We start from the raw sequence: 13,026 nt of genomic DNA, 5'->3' as shown, positions 1-13,026 counted from the left end.
CTGTCTGAAAAAAAAAAAAAAAAAAAAAAATTTAAATCTTTTTCAGAGATGAGGGTCCCTCTATGTTACCCAGGCTGGTCTTGAACTTTTGGTCTCAAGTGATATTCCTGCCTTAACCTTCAAGTAGCTAGGATTATAGGTGTGAGCCGCTGCACCTGGGCCCACTGTTGCTAACAACTATTAGCGATAGTGAATGAACCTACCTGGAAGCTTAACGTCTATCTCCAAGAGGTTTTGTTATTCTTTTCTTATCCCTTCTTTCCTGCTATACTATTAGGGAAGTGACATGTTATAGTCTTATCCTAAATATGGAGTTTCACAAAGTCCTGAAACATACTCTTCTTGGATGTCTAAGACCTCCTGTATAGATCAGAATTCTTAAGTAGCATGATGTATTATAAAGGTCACGGACTTCATATTGGTATTGGATTGTATTTCTGACGATCTTGGACATGTCAGATTGCTTCTGACATTTGATACATCTTTTATTAAAAAAGGATGCCTGCCCATTCACCACCTTGCATTTAAAGGGGATGAAATTAATTAATGTGACTGCAATATAAACATTAACGTAAGGTTTTCTGTTGTTTTTTTATGTCACTATTGCAACCGCTGCTGGTTGCCTATCAAATATTTAATCTCCCCTTCTTCCTTGTAACAGAACCCAGGTTTTGTTTATTCTGGTACTACACATACACTGTCTCACAGATGGGCAGCAGTATAACACAATAGTGACTAATGAGGTATAAGTAGAAATTACCGTGTAAGGCATCGCAGAAGGCTCTTTAAAGGGAGGTGTCTCCATTGGCAAATTGTATTTTTCCCTGCCTGCCTAATTCTTTCTGCCTGGAACTTGTACATGACACTGAAGCATGTAGCCATTTTGAGACCGTGAGGTGACAAACTTGAGGATGAAAGCTAAACCGATTCCTGCTGGCATCATGTCATGGCAAAATCATAGTAATCCTGGGCTTCCCACCCCTAGGCTTTGTGTTACACGAGAAAAACAAAACTTCTACCTGGTTAAACCAATATAACATAATTTTCTATTACCTGCCATCCAATGTAATCCTAATTAATACAATCCCTTGGGGCTAAAACCCTATCTCAAATGGACAGAGATTGCTCCATGGCTTCCTTGCCAGTAAACAGCCCTAACTCTAATCCTTGCCCTATTCTTTGCCTGGCTGTCCTATTTATCCTTAAATGTTATCTCAGATATCACTGATCATCTCCTATTTTCTTGTTTCTTTTCTCTTCACTAAACAGGGTTTATTTAGGGGCCAGGAAAATGTTGGGTTCAGAGCTAGAAGGTCGCAGTAAGGTTGTATGTCAAAGCACAATTATTATGAGATGTTTAGTCCGGCTGAAATGACCAGCAAGACTAGTACATGCCTACTTTTCATAGGTAGTCCCCTGTATTTCTTTTCTTTTCTTTCTTTTTTTTTTTTGAGATGGAGTCTCACTCTGTCACCAGGCTGGAGTACAATGGGGCGATCTTGGCTCACTGCAACCTCTGCCTCCCGGGTTCAAGCGATTCTCCTGCCTTAGCCTCCTGAGTAGCTGGGACTACAGGCACGCACCATGATGCCCAGCTAATTTTTGTATTTTTAGTAGAGATGAGGTTTCACCATGTTGGCCAGGATGGTCTTGATCTCTTGATCTTGTGATCTGCCCACCGCAGCCTCCCAAAGTGTTGGGATTACAAGCCACTCTGCCTGGCCCTCCCTGTATTTCTTCTTTCAATAAAGTCTTCCCCACTTTGTAGACAGCTAGCTGTGTGGTCCTGAACACACTACCCTGGATGGAAGTAAAGGTCAACAGAGGTTCCAGGGTAGACCTTTGGAGAAGAAACTCCCAGGACATTGGATGCAAAGTTAATCAGGAAAATATTCCCGGCCAGCCTTCAGCCACGTGTGTCTTGGGCCAATTGCATCACGTTTTTACTCATGGCTCTTTTCAAATTATTGAACAATGAACTCTGTATTCATACTAGTAAATACTTGAGGAGGGTCAGTTTTATTATCTTCCATTTTTAGAAAATAAAAGAGTAGGTGCAGCAAACCACCATGGCACACATACACCTATGTAACAAACCTGCACGTTCTGTACGTGTATCCCAGAACTTAAAAAAAAAAAAGAAAAAGAAAAGGAAAAAGGAGAGAAAGTAAAGGGCAAAGTGACTTGTCCTATGAAACTATTCACGTGTGTTTTCAACTTCTTTCTTTTACCTTTCAAAGGTCATTTCCTTAGAGGCAGAAATCACAACTTATTTTTCTTTAATTTGGGGTCTGACCCTATTGTGAATCCTTGCTAAATACTGTGTATGCAGATGATGAAATTACACAATGAAAATGTGGTCTTGAGCCTAAAATAAGTCTCGTTCAGGATCAAGAAGTAAAAGCTTGGCTTTCACACATACTGTCATTGAAAGTCTGGGTCAAGAGAGATGAGCAGATGGGCCGTCTGCAGGGGCCCCACTACATACTGGTAATGGCCTCCAGTTAGGAAGGCTGCCATTCAACTCAATAAGTCCATCTCCCCCTGGGAATTCTCTACAGTAGACCCATGTGATGGGAGTCTGTAAGCATCTAAGAGGGCAGAAATCAGCAGAATTAGCCAGAAGGTTCCAACTGCTAGCTCCAAACTCAGATTTATTCCCATACAAGAGCTCTCTAGTCTGAAAGCAGAAACAGTTGTCCAAGTAATCAATGATCTAGCCAGTCATGCATACCTACAGCCAGTCCTAAATGTTTTACTCAAGTATTTATATTTAGTAGACAAATATTATTTACAAATGAAACGCATTCTGGAGAAAACAGGCAGCAGTTGTTTAAAGATGTGATGCTGTTTGCCTGTACCCTGACTTAAGTCTCCTGTTGGGTAACAGGTGCAGAATTTTCAGTTAGACAGGAAGCATAAATTCAGGGGATTATTGTACAACAAGGTGATTATAGTTAATAACAATGTATTGTGCAGTAGAAAATTACTGAGTACATTTTAAGTGTTTTCACCACAAAAATGGTACATATATGAGGTAATGCATGTCGATTGGCTTGCTTTAGCCATTTCACAATATATACATATTTTAAAACATCATATTGTACACCATAAATATATACAATATGTACATGTCAATTGAAAAAATAAAATTTGGGCCTGATGCAGTGACTCAAGCCTGTAATCCCAGAACTTTGAGAGGCCAAGGCAGATCACGAGGTCAGGAGATCGAGACCATCCTGGCTAACATGGTAAAAACCTGTCCCTACTTAAAATACAAAAAATTAGCCAGGCGTGGTGGCAGGCACCTGTATTCCCAGCTACTCGGGAGGCTGAGGCAGGAGAATGGCATGAATCCGGGAGGCGGAGCTTGCAGTGAACCGAGATCACGCCACTGCACTCCAGCCTGGGTGACCGAGTGAGATTCCATCTCAAAATAAATAAATAAAAAAAATGTAAAACAATTATATTTAGATGCATATTTATTGAATAAAGTAATGTTAAAGATCAAGCAAACCAATGCCAAATTTATAAACAAAAGCTATGACAAGACTCCCGTACAAGCGGCCACCAGCTTGGAGGCCTCACAGAGAAAGGTAAACACTTGCCTCTTAGTTTTCTAAATTCAAGAGACTCCAGAGGTATTAACTACTTCTTAGGTATTCTTCTTAATATCCCTCCTAAGGGGAAGAAGAGGGGGCTTACAGGCCCATTACAGGCCCAAAGACCAAGAGAGATCCACAGTCTGGTTCTAGGTTAGCTTCAAATTCTTCTTTTTTTTTTTTTTTTTTTTGAGACAGAGTCTCACTCTGTCACCCAGGCTGGAGTATAGTGGCATGACCTCAGCTCACTGCAACCTCCGCCTCCCAGGTTCCAGCGATTCTCCTGCCTCAGCCTCCTGAGTAGTTAGGATTATAAGGCGCCCGTCACCACACCTGGTTAATTTTTGAATTTTTGGTAGAGACGGGGTTCACCATTTTGGTCAGGCTGGTCTTGAACTCCTGACCTCGTGATCCACCCGCCTTGGCCTCCCAAAATGCTGGGATTACAGGCATGGGCCACCGCGCCCAGGCAGGTTAGCTTCAAATTCTTAATCCTTGCCAATAAAACGTCCAGGGGGTGGGAGGCGAAGGACTGTATATATTAGGCGTATGGTGACTAATACATACAACATATTTTTGGAAATGTTTTCAACCTACTTAGGAAGCAGAAGTGTGGAGGCTTGAGAGCATGTGTTGAGGCCCACGCCTCCCTGATGTGGGGGCGTCCTCTCCAGAGAGCTGCTGTGGGCGCCTGTGAAGGACTCACTCAGAGGGTGCAACTTAAAAAGGTGACTCACTTTCAGTTTTGGGTTCTCTCCTCACTGCCGTTTTCCAAACATGCATCTCATTGTCAGCTGAGTGTTCTTCAAGACTCTATCTCGGCCTTCCTTGAGGTGTGTGTGGGTCACACGGGCTGCATGGGCTAAGGGTGAATGAAATTCCCAGTCTGCGTCAGGCAGCTGAGGGGTACCTGTGTCATCTTTCTCCTGAAGACCTCACAGATTTCCGACAGTCTCCTCCTAGCCCTTCCCCTTCCCCACCTCCCTTCTGGCCTAACCCTCGGATCCATCTTCTCCCTATTTTTAGAAGCACTCTCAGCCCCAAAACAGTCCTGGATGAGGGAATGAGGAGGAGTGGCTGGGTTTTGACTTTCTCCCCAGAGGATACCTCCAATACTATCTTCTGTCTCCCCACTCTTACTCCTGGGGTGGGCAGAATAATTATTCCCCAAAGATGTCCATCTCCTAATCTTCAGAACCTCTGAGTATATCACTTCATATGGCAAAAGGGACTTTGCAGATGTAATTAAGAATCTTTTTTTTTTTTTTTTTGAGATGGAGTCTTGCTCTGTTGCCCAGGCTGGAGTGCAGTGGTGCAATCTTGCCTTACGGCAGCCTCTGCCTCCCGGGTTCAAGTGATTCTCATGCCTCAGCCTCCCAAGTAGCTGGGATTGTAGGCTTAGGCCACCATGCCCAGCTAATTTTTATATTTTTAGTAGAGACAGGGTTTCACTATGTTAGCCAAATTGGTCTCAAACTCCTGATCTCAAGTGATCTGCCCGCCTCCACCTCCCAAAGTGCTGGGATTACAGGTGTGAGCCTTCATGCCCCACATAAATTAAGAATCTTGAGATGAAGGAGCCATCTTGGATTATGCAGGTGGTCCCAAGGTAATCACATGAGTTCTTATAGGAGGGAGGCAGGAGGCTCAGAGTCACAGAAGGAGATGTGAGGATGGAAGCAGAAGCCAGAGAGAGCCTGGAAGATGCTATGCGGCTGGCTCTGAAGATGGAAGAAGGGGCCATGAGCCAAGGAAGACAGGCAGCACTAGAAGCTGGAAGAGGCAAGGAAAGGGATTCTGCCCTGAAGCCAACAGGAATGCTACCCTGCTGACACCTCAATGTTAGACTTCTGACCCTCAAAACTGTATGATAACAAATTTGTTTTTTCTTTTTTTGAGACAGTCTCTCTTTGTCACTTAGGCTGGAGTGCAGTGGCGCATCACAGCTCACTTCAACCTCAACTCCCAGGCTCAAGCAATCCTCCCACCTTAGCCTCCTGAATCACTAAAACTGCAGGCACACATCACCAGGTCTAATTTTTAAATTTTTTATAGAGATGGGGTCTTGCTATGTTTTCCAGGCTGGTCTCAAGATCCTGGACTCAAGTGATCCTCCTGCCTCAGCCTCTCAAAGTGCTAGGATTACAGGTGTGAGCCAGTGCACCCAGTAATTTGGTTTGTTTTAAGTCACTAAGTTTGTGATTTGTTACAGCAGCAACAAGAAATGAACACAGCTCCCCAGCACAAATGTATAGCTGCAACATACCAGGAACACGGGACCATGGTGAGGGTGGAGGGAGCTCTACTGGGTTCCTTCTCCTCCTTGTTCCCCTCATCCCCCTGCCCAATGTGGCCCCACTCTTGAACATGGCTCTGTGCCAACTCCTGTTGGCATCTACCTCGCCTTTGACTCTAGACCTACTTCTTTCCCACCAACGTCTCTCATACCTAGGCAAAACTTTCAGCAAAGGTCACAAATAGACTACCCTACCTATTCCTCCTTTAACCACATCTACTTCTGGGGAATGAGGGAGGTAGGGCATCCTAGTTTAAACACCAGCAATAACAGCTGCAACCCAAAAACCTGAGGTAGAAGCATCTGGCTCAACATCTTGGGGAGAAAAATGAATTCACTGACATAATGAGCGTGGAAAATACATGCTAAGCACTACACCCAGGCCATTGCTTTTGATGCAAACTTCCATGTTAGAGAATACATGCAAGTCCCAAAAGACAAAGACTCAGATTCATGACCTAAGGTATGTAACCTTTAAAAAAAAAATACCTGCACCTGCCTCCTGCCCTTGTCAAGACAGGAACCAGGATAAACACCAGCTTCCAAATTTCCTGTTACAAAATAATTGTGGTATGATCGTTCACCCTTTATTAAGCACTTTAAATGTTCTCATACCCAGGGACATGACAATGTAAGTGGACAAAATAAGAGGCAGCCAGATGGAACAGGTGATGTTAGCCATCAGCAGCGGCAATCACACCAGAATTCTGCCACCAGTGTGGGTGCGGTGTGTGGGTGGGTGTGTGCGTGCATGCACAACTTAGCAACTTGGCCACAAAGTTAGCAGAACAAATTGCTTGGAGGACAAAAATTTCCTAAATTTCTCCTTTTAAAACTTAATTGACAACACCTCACACCTTCTCAAAGGACAGTTGTGCCTTGTCAATTCCAATATAGAGGAAATTCTAATAATCAAGGGTTAAACTGGGGCACCTTTTTTTCCGTAAGTGAAAAAGCAAGCAGCGCCTATCAGGAAATACTTCTGCGACCCATGAGCCTCAGAGAAAGCTGCTCATATGCCCTCTCTGGCATATTTCACATTTCACAACATACACACACGAGATGAGCTGGTCGCAAAAAGACAAATACTATATGATGTCATTGATATGAAGCACTTAGAGCATATTCATGGAGACAAAAAGTGGAATGGTGGCTGCCAGGGACTGGGGGAAGGTGGAATGGGGAGTTTGTGTTTAATGAATATGGAGTTTCCATTACGGAAGATGAAAAATTTCTAGAGATGGATGGTGGTGATAGTTGCACAATACATGAAAGTACTTAATACCACTGAACTGTATACTCATAGTGGTTAAAAATGGTAAACTTTATGTTACATTTTATTACAATTAAAAAAAAATCCCATAAACACACACACACAACACAACTCCACCAAATGCTATTTCCTCACACTGAACCATGACCATAAACACCTATGTATTTTTGTATTTTGAATGGATCATTTTGTTGGTTGCAACCCCTCAGGAGACTGGGGGGTGGAGGGGTCCAGCTGTCCCCCTTGGGGGCGGGGCTTCCCAGCTCACTGGTGAGGGACCTACCTGGTTTGAAAGTGATGCTCGAGGTCGCAGCGCTGCAATACCTGGGCGCAGTGCTCCCTAAATGGGCAGGTCACCAGCAGCTTGTTGAGGAGTTTGTTGACCAGGATGCTGGACTTCTTGCAGTGCTGCAGAACCAGAGACTTGCGGTCCATGGGGCAGAAGTCCTTCTCCACCAGGAAGTTGGTGAGGCAGAGGGTGCAGTAGGTGTGTCCACATGGAGTGTCCAGGGGGTCCAGCAAAGCCTGCAGGCAGATGTGGCAGATGAGGTCATCATCCACATCCTCCGGGTAGCTGTAGAAGTGGTTTTCCTCCAGGGAGTGGGCTTGGCCGCACACGGCACACAGGGCTTCAGGGTCATTGGCAGACTCTGGCTGGTTCATGGTCGATTGGGGAGCAGTATAACAGGAAACTCAGTCACACAGTATTTCCTCAGGAGCAAGTCGAGATCTAGGAGCCATCCACACACCTAAAAGAGAACAAGAAGGCTCACTTTTGCCTCCCAGCACATGAAAGACTTATGCTTATGGTAGACATGAGACAGTGCTGCCAGTGCATGGCGACTTGAGCTACGATTCAGAAAGCCATGGTTTAATGTCCACTCTGGAGTAACTGACAGGAACCTGGGCAAGCCCCATCGCCTCCTCGTGCCTCTGTTTTTCCACACATGCCAGTAGGAATAATGTTCACTTTTAACATCCTCACATTGGTGTGGTAAGAATCATTTGGAAAGTATCTGGGAAATGCCTAAAGTAACTCCAAAAAATGTAATTTGTTAAGAAAATTAAATAGATCAGTGATTTATAAAATTCTTGTCAGATCAGGACAAGAAAAAAAAAAAAAAAACAGTTAATACTGTGATGGCTCTTATCTTTCTTCCTCATCTTTCTCCCAAACTCAGAAAATGTAGGAGATCACAGCTTTCAACTAAGTCATCTGAGAGGAAATAGTGTCATTGAGCCTTTCATATTTTCACTATGATAAATGCACTGTTGTCTCCTGTACGCATTTTACTCAGTTGGTCATTAGTGGCTAAGTGGGCTCTGGACACATTGTCTGGGTTCAAATCCCACCACTACGGGCCAGTGATTTCAGACTCTGTTTTCACATCTGTAAAATGGGGATAATCACAGGCTACTTCATAGAACTCTTGTGGGGATGAAATGAGATATGATACATAAAGCTCTTAGATTTGCATTTACTACATACTAGGTACTCAATAATTCTTACATGTATTTGTTACTGAATTCATTGTCTCTGGTCTAGCTCTGTTAGCCCAGAAACTGAAAGCTAGAGCTCCTATAAGGTGCCTTTAAGCTTTGTTCTAATAGGATTCTTTTATTCCATTAGATATTTCTTTCTTTTTTTTTTTTTAGATGGACTCTTGCTCTGTTGCCCAGGCTAGAGTGCAGTGGCACGATCTCTGCTCACTGCAACCGCTGCCTCCAAGATTCAAGTGATTCTCCTGCCTCAGCCTCCCGAGTAGCTGGGATTACAGGCGCATGCCACCATGCCTGGCTAATTTTTGTATTTTAGTAGAGACAGGGTTTCGCCATGTTGACCAGGCTGGTCTTGAACTCCTGGCCTCAAGAGATCCACATGCCTTGGCCTCCCAAAGTGCTGGGTTTACAGATGTGAGACCCCATGCCCAGCCTAGATATTTCTTTTAAACAGTAGAATACTATTGCAATACATATTTTCCTTTAACATAGATAGGAGTCAACAATAATCAAGTTTTTCAACATGCTTGCTTTGCATCTAGGAAGTCTCTTGGGTGAACAGTCAATAAATAGTTTTCAAGCACCAGCTCTGAGCTAGGTTGTGAGTTGGATATGCAGACCTTTGAGAGAGACTTAAAGGATATGCTTCTGCCCTCAGGGAGTCCCCATTCCAGAGGTGACATGGAGACGCACACAAGTAGGAGCCCAGTGCAAACTAGGGCCCTGGATCAACTTTCATGGTGATTAAGAATCTCGCCTCGGGACCAGGCCCGCTTTTGGCTGCATCGACTGGGGATCGTTGGCACCAGGTATGTGCATCTGGGACCGACCCCCTGGGCTGGCTAATCAAGGAGGAAGCAGCAGCAGTGTCTGCTGTGGGGGCTGCAGCTCTGTACCTGCATCATCCTGGTGATAGTCACAGTGGCCAAGTGGGTTTCTTGGGGGCCCAGCTTCCTCCAGAGGTGGCAGCAATGGCCCAGCTACTAGGGGAACCTAAACAGGAGCATGTTCAGAAAATTGCTGAAGTTTGTGGTCAGCAGCCTGCAAGGGGAGGACTGCCGAGAGGCTGTGCAGTGTCTTGGGGTCAGCGCCAACCTGCCAGAGGAGTGGCTGGGTGTCCTGCTGGCAGGCATGCACACGCTGCTCCAGCAGGCCCTCCATCTGCGCTCCACCAGCCTGAAGCCCAACACCTTCAGGGACCAGCTCCAGGAGCTCTGCGTCCCCCACGACCTGGTCAGGGACTTGGCCAGCATCGTATTTGGGAGCCAGCGACCCATCCTTTATTCTGTGGCCCAGCAGCCAGGGGCCTGGCTGCCCCATGTTGCTGACTTTCAGTGGTGGGTGGATGTGACAATCTCCACCAGTGCCCTGGCTCACTCCCTGCAGCTGAGCGTCCTGATGCAGCTGAAGCTTTCAGATGGGTTAGCATACCGCTTCGAGGTCCCCATAGACCGCTTCCCCATAGACCGCTTCAAGGTCCCCATAGCCAAGTTCCAGGAGCTGTGGTACAGCATGGCCCTGGTCCTAAAGGAGATGGCAGATCTGGAGAAGAAGTGTGAGTGTGGCCTGCAGGACTGACCCCTCACATGACCAGTCCCATTCAGGTCAGGCTTGGACAGGCACCTCAGAAGGTGCCAAAGTGCAGCTGATTCTTCCCAGGACAGCCCTGCCCTTCCCATGAGGCAGGCTCTTCATCCAGGTGCTTTTGTAGATCTTGTATTTTAGGTTGGGCATTTTCATTCTTCTGCCTTAAATCCCTGACCTCACAGAGCTGACATTCTAGTGGGGCTGAGGGGAGGAGAAATATTATAAAATAAATAATAAAAATTTTTTTTGAAAAAGAAACTTGCCTCTTCCCTTAGCCCCAACTCAACTTTCCTCTTTTCCAAAAGTAAAAGACCTTATGCTTTCCACAAGAACATAAAGACACGTGAATAACCTAACAGGAAATTAGCCACATTTGGAAAGAGCCCAGCAGTCATAAACTGTATTATATCTCTTTTCTTTTCCAAATAAAGTCAGAGGTTGTTTGTACAAACATAGACTTATCTCAAAAAGAAAATACATTGACTTCAGGCTTTCATTGAGTCAGCTTTGTTGTTTACATTTCTGTACTGCAGAATGCCTGAGAGGACACTCTAGTGAAGAGGTTGCTGGTAAATGCCCTTAATATAAAAACATTTAGAAATTGTAGCATTTTATTTAGCATCGACAGGACCACAGAAGGCAAAAAAAGAGGGTACAGGAGGGGGCGAAGTTGTTTCAAGGAAATCTATGCAGCTGCTAATTGTCCTCAAGGCTGTTAGAAAGTACTGGAATCCCACAGGATATACTTTAAGTGACACCAGAAACAGTTGAAAAACAAACATGAAAATGGAAATGGGCCATGCGAAAGATTATCATCTACCATCTATAGAGGAAAACAAGGCGCACACAGGATGAACTAAAGCTCTAGGTCTTTTAAAGCTTCTCTGTAGTGTTTGGCCATATAGTCCCACATGCTACGGTCTTGGTTATTCTTTCTCATGATGCTGTAGGGGAAGATAAATTCGGGCTGCAGTGTGGTCATACCACTGAAAATACAACCTCATGTTTCTGGGCCATTCCCTTATTGGTGAAATAGTGGCATTGGACCAGATTTTCGTTTTTCAAACTGTGCTGTAGAAGTCATCAGATGCTTCCAGATCTTCCAAGGGAATGGAGCTACGAGGAAACCAAGGGGGAGCTTTGCCTACTCCTCCAGCTCTGCCATTATTATTATTATTATTTTTAAATGGGGTCTCACTATGTTGACCAGGCTGGTCTTGAACTCCTGGCCTCAAGCAATCCTCCCATCTTGGCCTCACAAAGTTCTAGGGTTACAGACATGAGCCACCACACCCAGCCTGCCATTATTTCCTTAATGCATCAGGTTCCTCTTAATATTCTGTTCAAAGAATACTGGCTTTTAAAAAAACTTGCAAACTGCCAGACTAGATCGTGTGCAACAGTCCCTTCTAGAAATAGAGTTCTATGATTCTATGCTAATCAAGTGGGGTTTTTATGTTTTGTTTTGTTTTTGATGATTAGATGTTTGGGGAAAATCCTTTTTTTATCTAACAGTTCTTTGAACATTTACCATGTGCCAGGCACTGTGCTAGGGGCCTTATATTACAGTATATTACGTTCTTCAGTCCTCACAAATGTCCACAGTTTTAGTTAGTCTTTTGTTTGTTTTGTTTTGTTATGTTTTTAACAGATGAGGAAACTGAAATGCGGAGGGTAAATAATTTGTCAATCACACCAAAAAAAGAAACAAAATGGGCAGGGGCTGTCCGACTCCAAGTTTCTGCTCCTACTTCCCTACTTTGTCTCCCAGCATCTTTCTTGATTATGGCTAGTCAGAATCCCAATAATGTAACTCATTAAATACAAGACACCCAGGAAATTAGAAGGCTTTAAATCTCTTCAGGCTCCATTGCAAGTAGAATCATGTGTCGCTTAATGATGGTGGTATGTTCTGAGAGGTGCATTGTTAGGTGATTCGGTCCTTGGGTGAACATCAGAGAGTGTATTTGCACACACCTTCATGGTATAGCTGACTATACATCATATAAATGTGTAGTCTATGGCTGTTACTGCAAATCTGTTCAGTATGTAACTATACCGAATACTGTAGGCAACTGTAACACAATGGTAAGTATTTATATATCTAAACATAGAAAAGGTACAGTAAAAACAGTATTTTAATCTTATGGGATCACCATCATATGTGGAGTCTGTCATCGACCAAAACATCATTATGGGGTCCAGGACTGTAGATATGTCAAAGATCTCTGAAGAAAAAGATTCCTTGATTTCACTGAGTGCTGAAGCAGAATGAATGGAGGGGGTAAGCAAAAATGGCAGATTTAGCTCCAACTCCAATTTTCTTTTATCTTTTCCCTTCCTTTCTTTTTCTTTCTGAGAGCAATTTGAATTCCCTGGCACTTACCCATGTGGATAAACCAAATTCTTAATATAATGTTAATGTAAACACTGCTGTAAATATTTTCTGACTTTATTTTAGACTAAATAAAGCCTACATGAATAGAAACAGATTATGAGATAATTGACTGAACAAGCAGTTTTGGCTCTAAGGGAAAGAACCAGGTAGACTTAAAAAATATGATTAATAGCTCCCTGGTAGTTCTTATTTGCAGTGTATAGCTTATAAACATGTTTGATGTATCATGTTTTCAGACATATCAGAGCCTTGCTGGTGAATGGAGAAGAAATTATCAAAACTCATTAAGCCTTAAAAGGTAAACTAGTTTCTCCCACCAAAAGTAAGAGAGAGGGCCTGTCAGCTTTGTGTCCATGTAAATTTACTGAAC

General features: G+C 43.8%; 2 protein-coding genes across 3 annotated transcripts in view; one reads left to right on the top strand and one right to left on the bottom strand.

Annotated features, from left to right (window-relative positions):
• Positions 1–13,026, bottom strand: part of LNX1 (ligand of numb-protein X 1, E3 ubiquitin protein ligase) — a 198,739-nt gene that overhangs the window by 109,940 nt on the left and 75,773 nt on the right. For both annotated transcript variants that reach the window (XM_011966515.1, XM_011966514.1), the window contains one exon: positions 7,455–7,920. In XM_011966515.1, coding sequence (XP_011821905.1) covers positions 7,455–7,834 — 380 coding nt within the window. In that variant the 5' untranslated portion in view covers positions 7,835–7,920. The remainder of the gene's footprint in view (positions 1–7,454; positions 7,921–13,026) is intronic.
• LOC105529394 (COMM domain-containing protein 5-like) lies at positions 9,409–10,311 on the top strand. Its single transcript, XM_011966519.1, is given in 3 exon segments — positions 9,409–9,663; positions 9,665–10,111; positions 10,148–10,311. Coding segments are annotated over 3 exon segments (804 nt in total). The 3' UTR covers positions 10,250–10,311.

The sequence above is a fragment of the Mandrillus leucophaeus genome, unplaced genomic scaffold, assembly GCF_000951045.1.
Source record: "Mandrillus leucophaeus isolate KB7577 unplaced genomic scaffold, Mleu.le_1.0 Scaffold762, whole genome shotgun sequence".
In the NCBI taxonomy this organism is placed as follows: Eukaryota; Metazoa; Chordata; class Mammalia; order Primates; family Cercopithecidae; genus Mandrillus; species Mandrillus leucophaeus.
The sequence above is the reverse complement of the archived record's forward strand: the minus strand, read 5'-3'. Positions and strand labels throughout refer to the sequence as shown.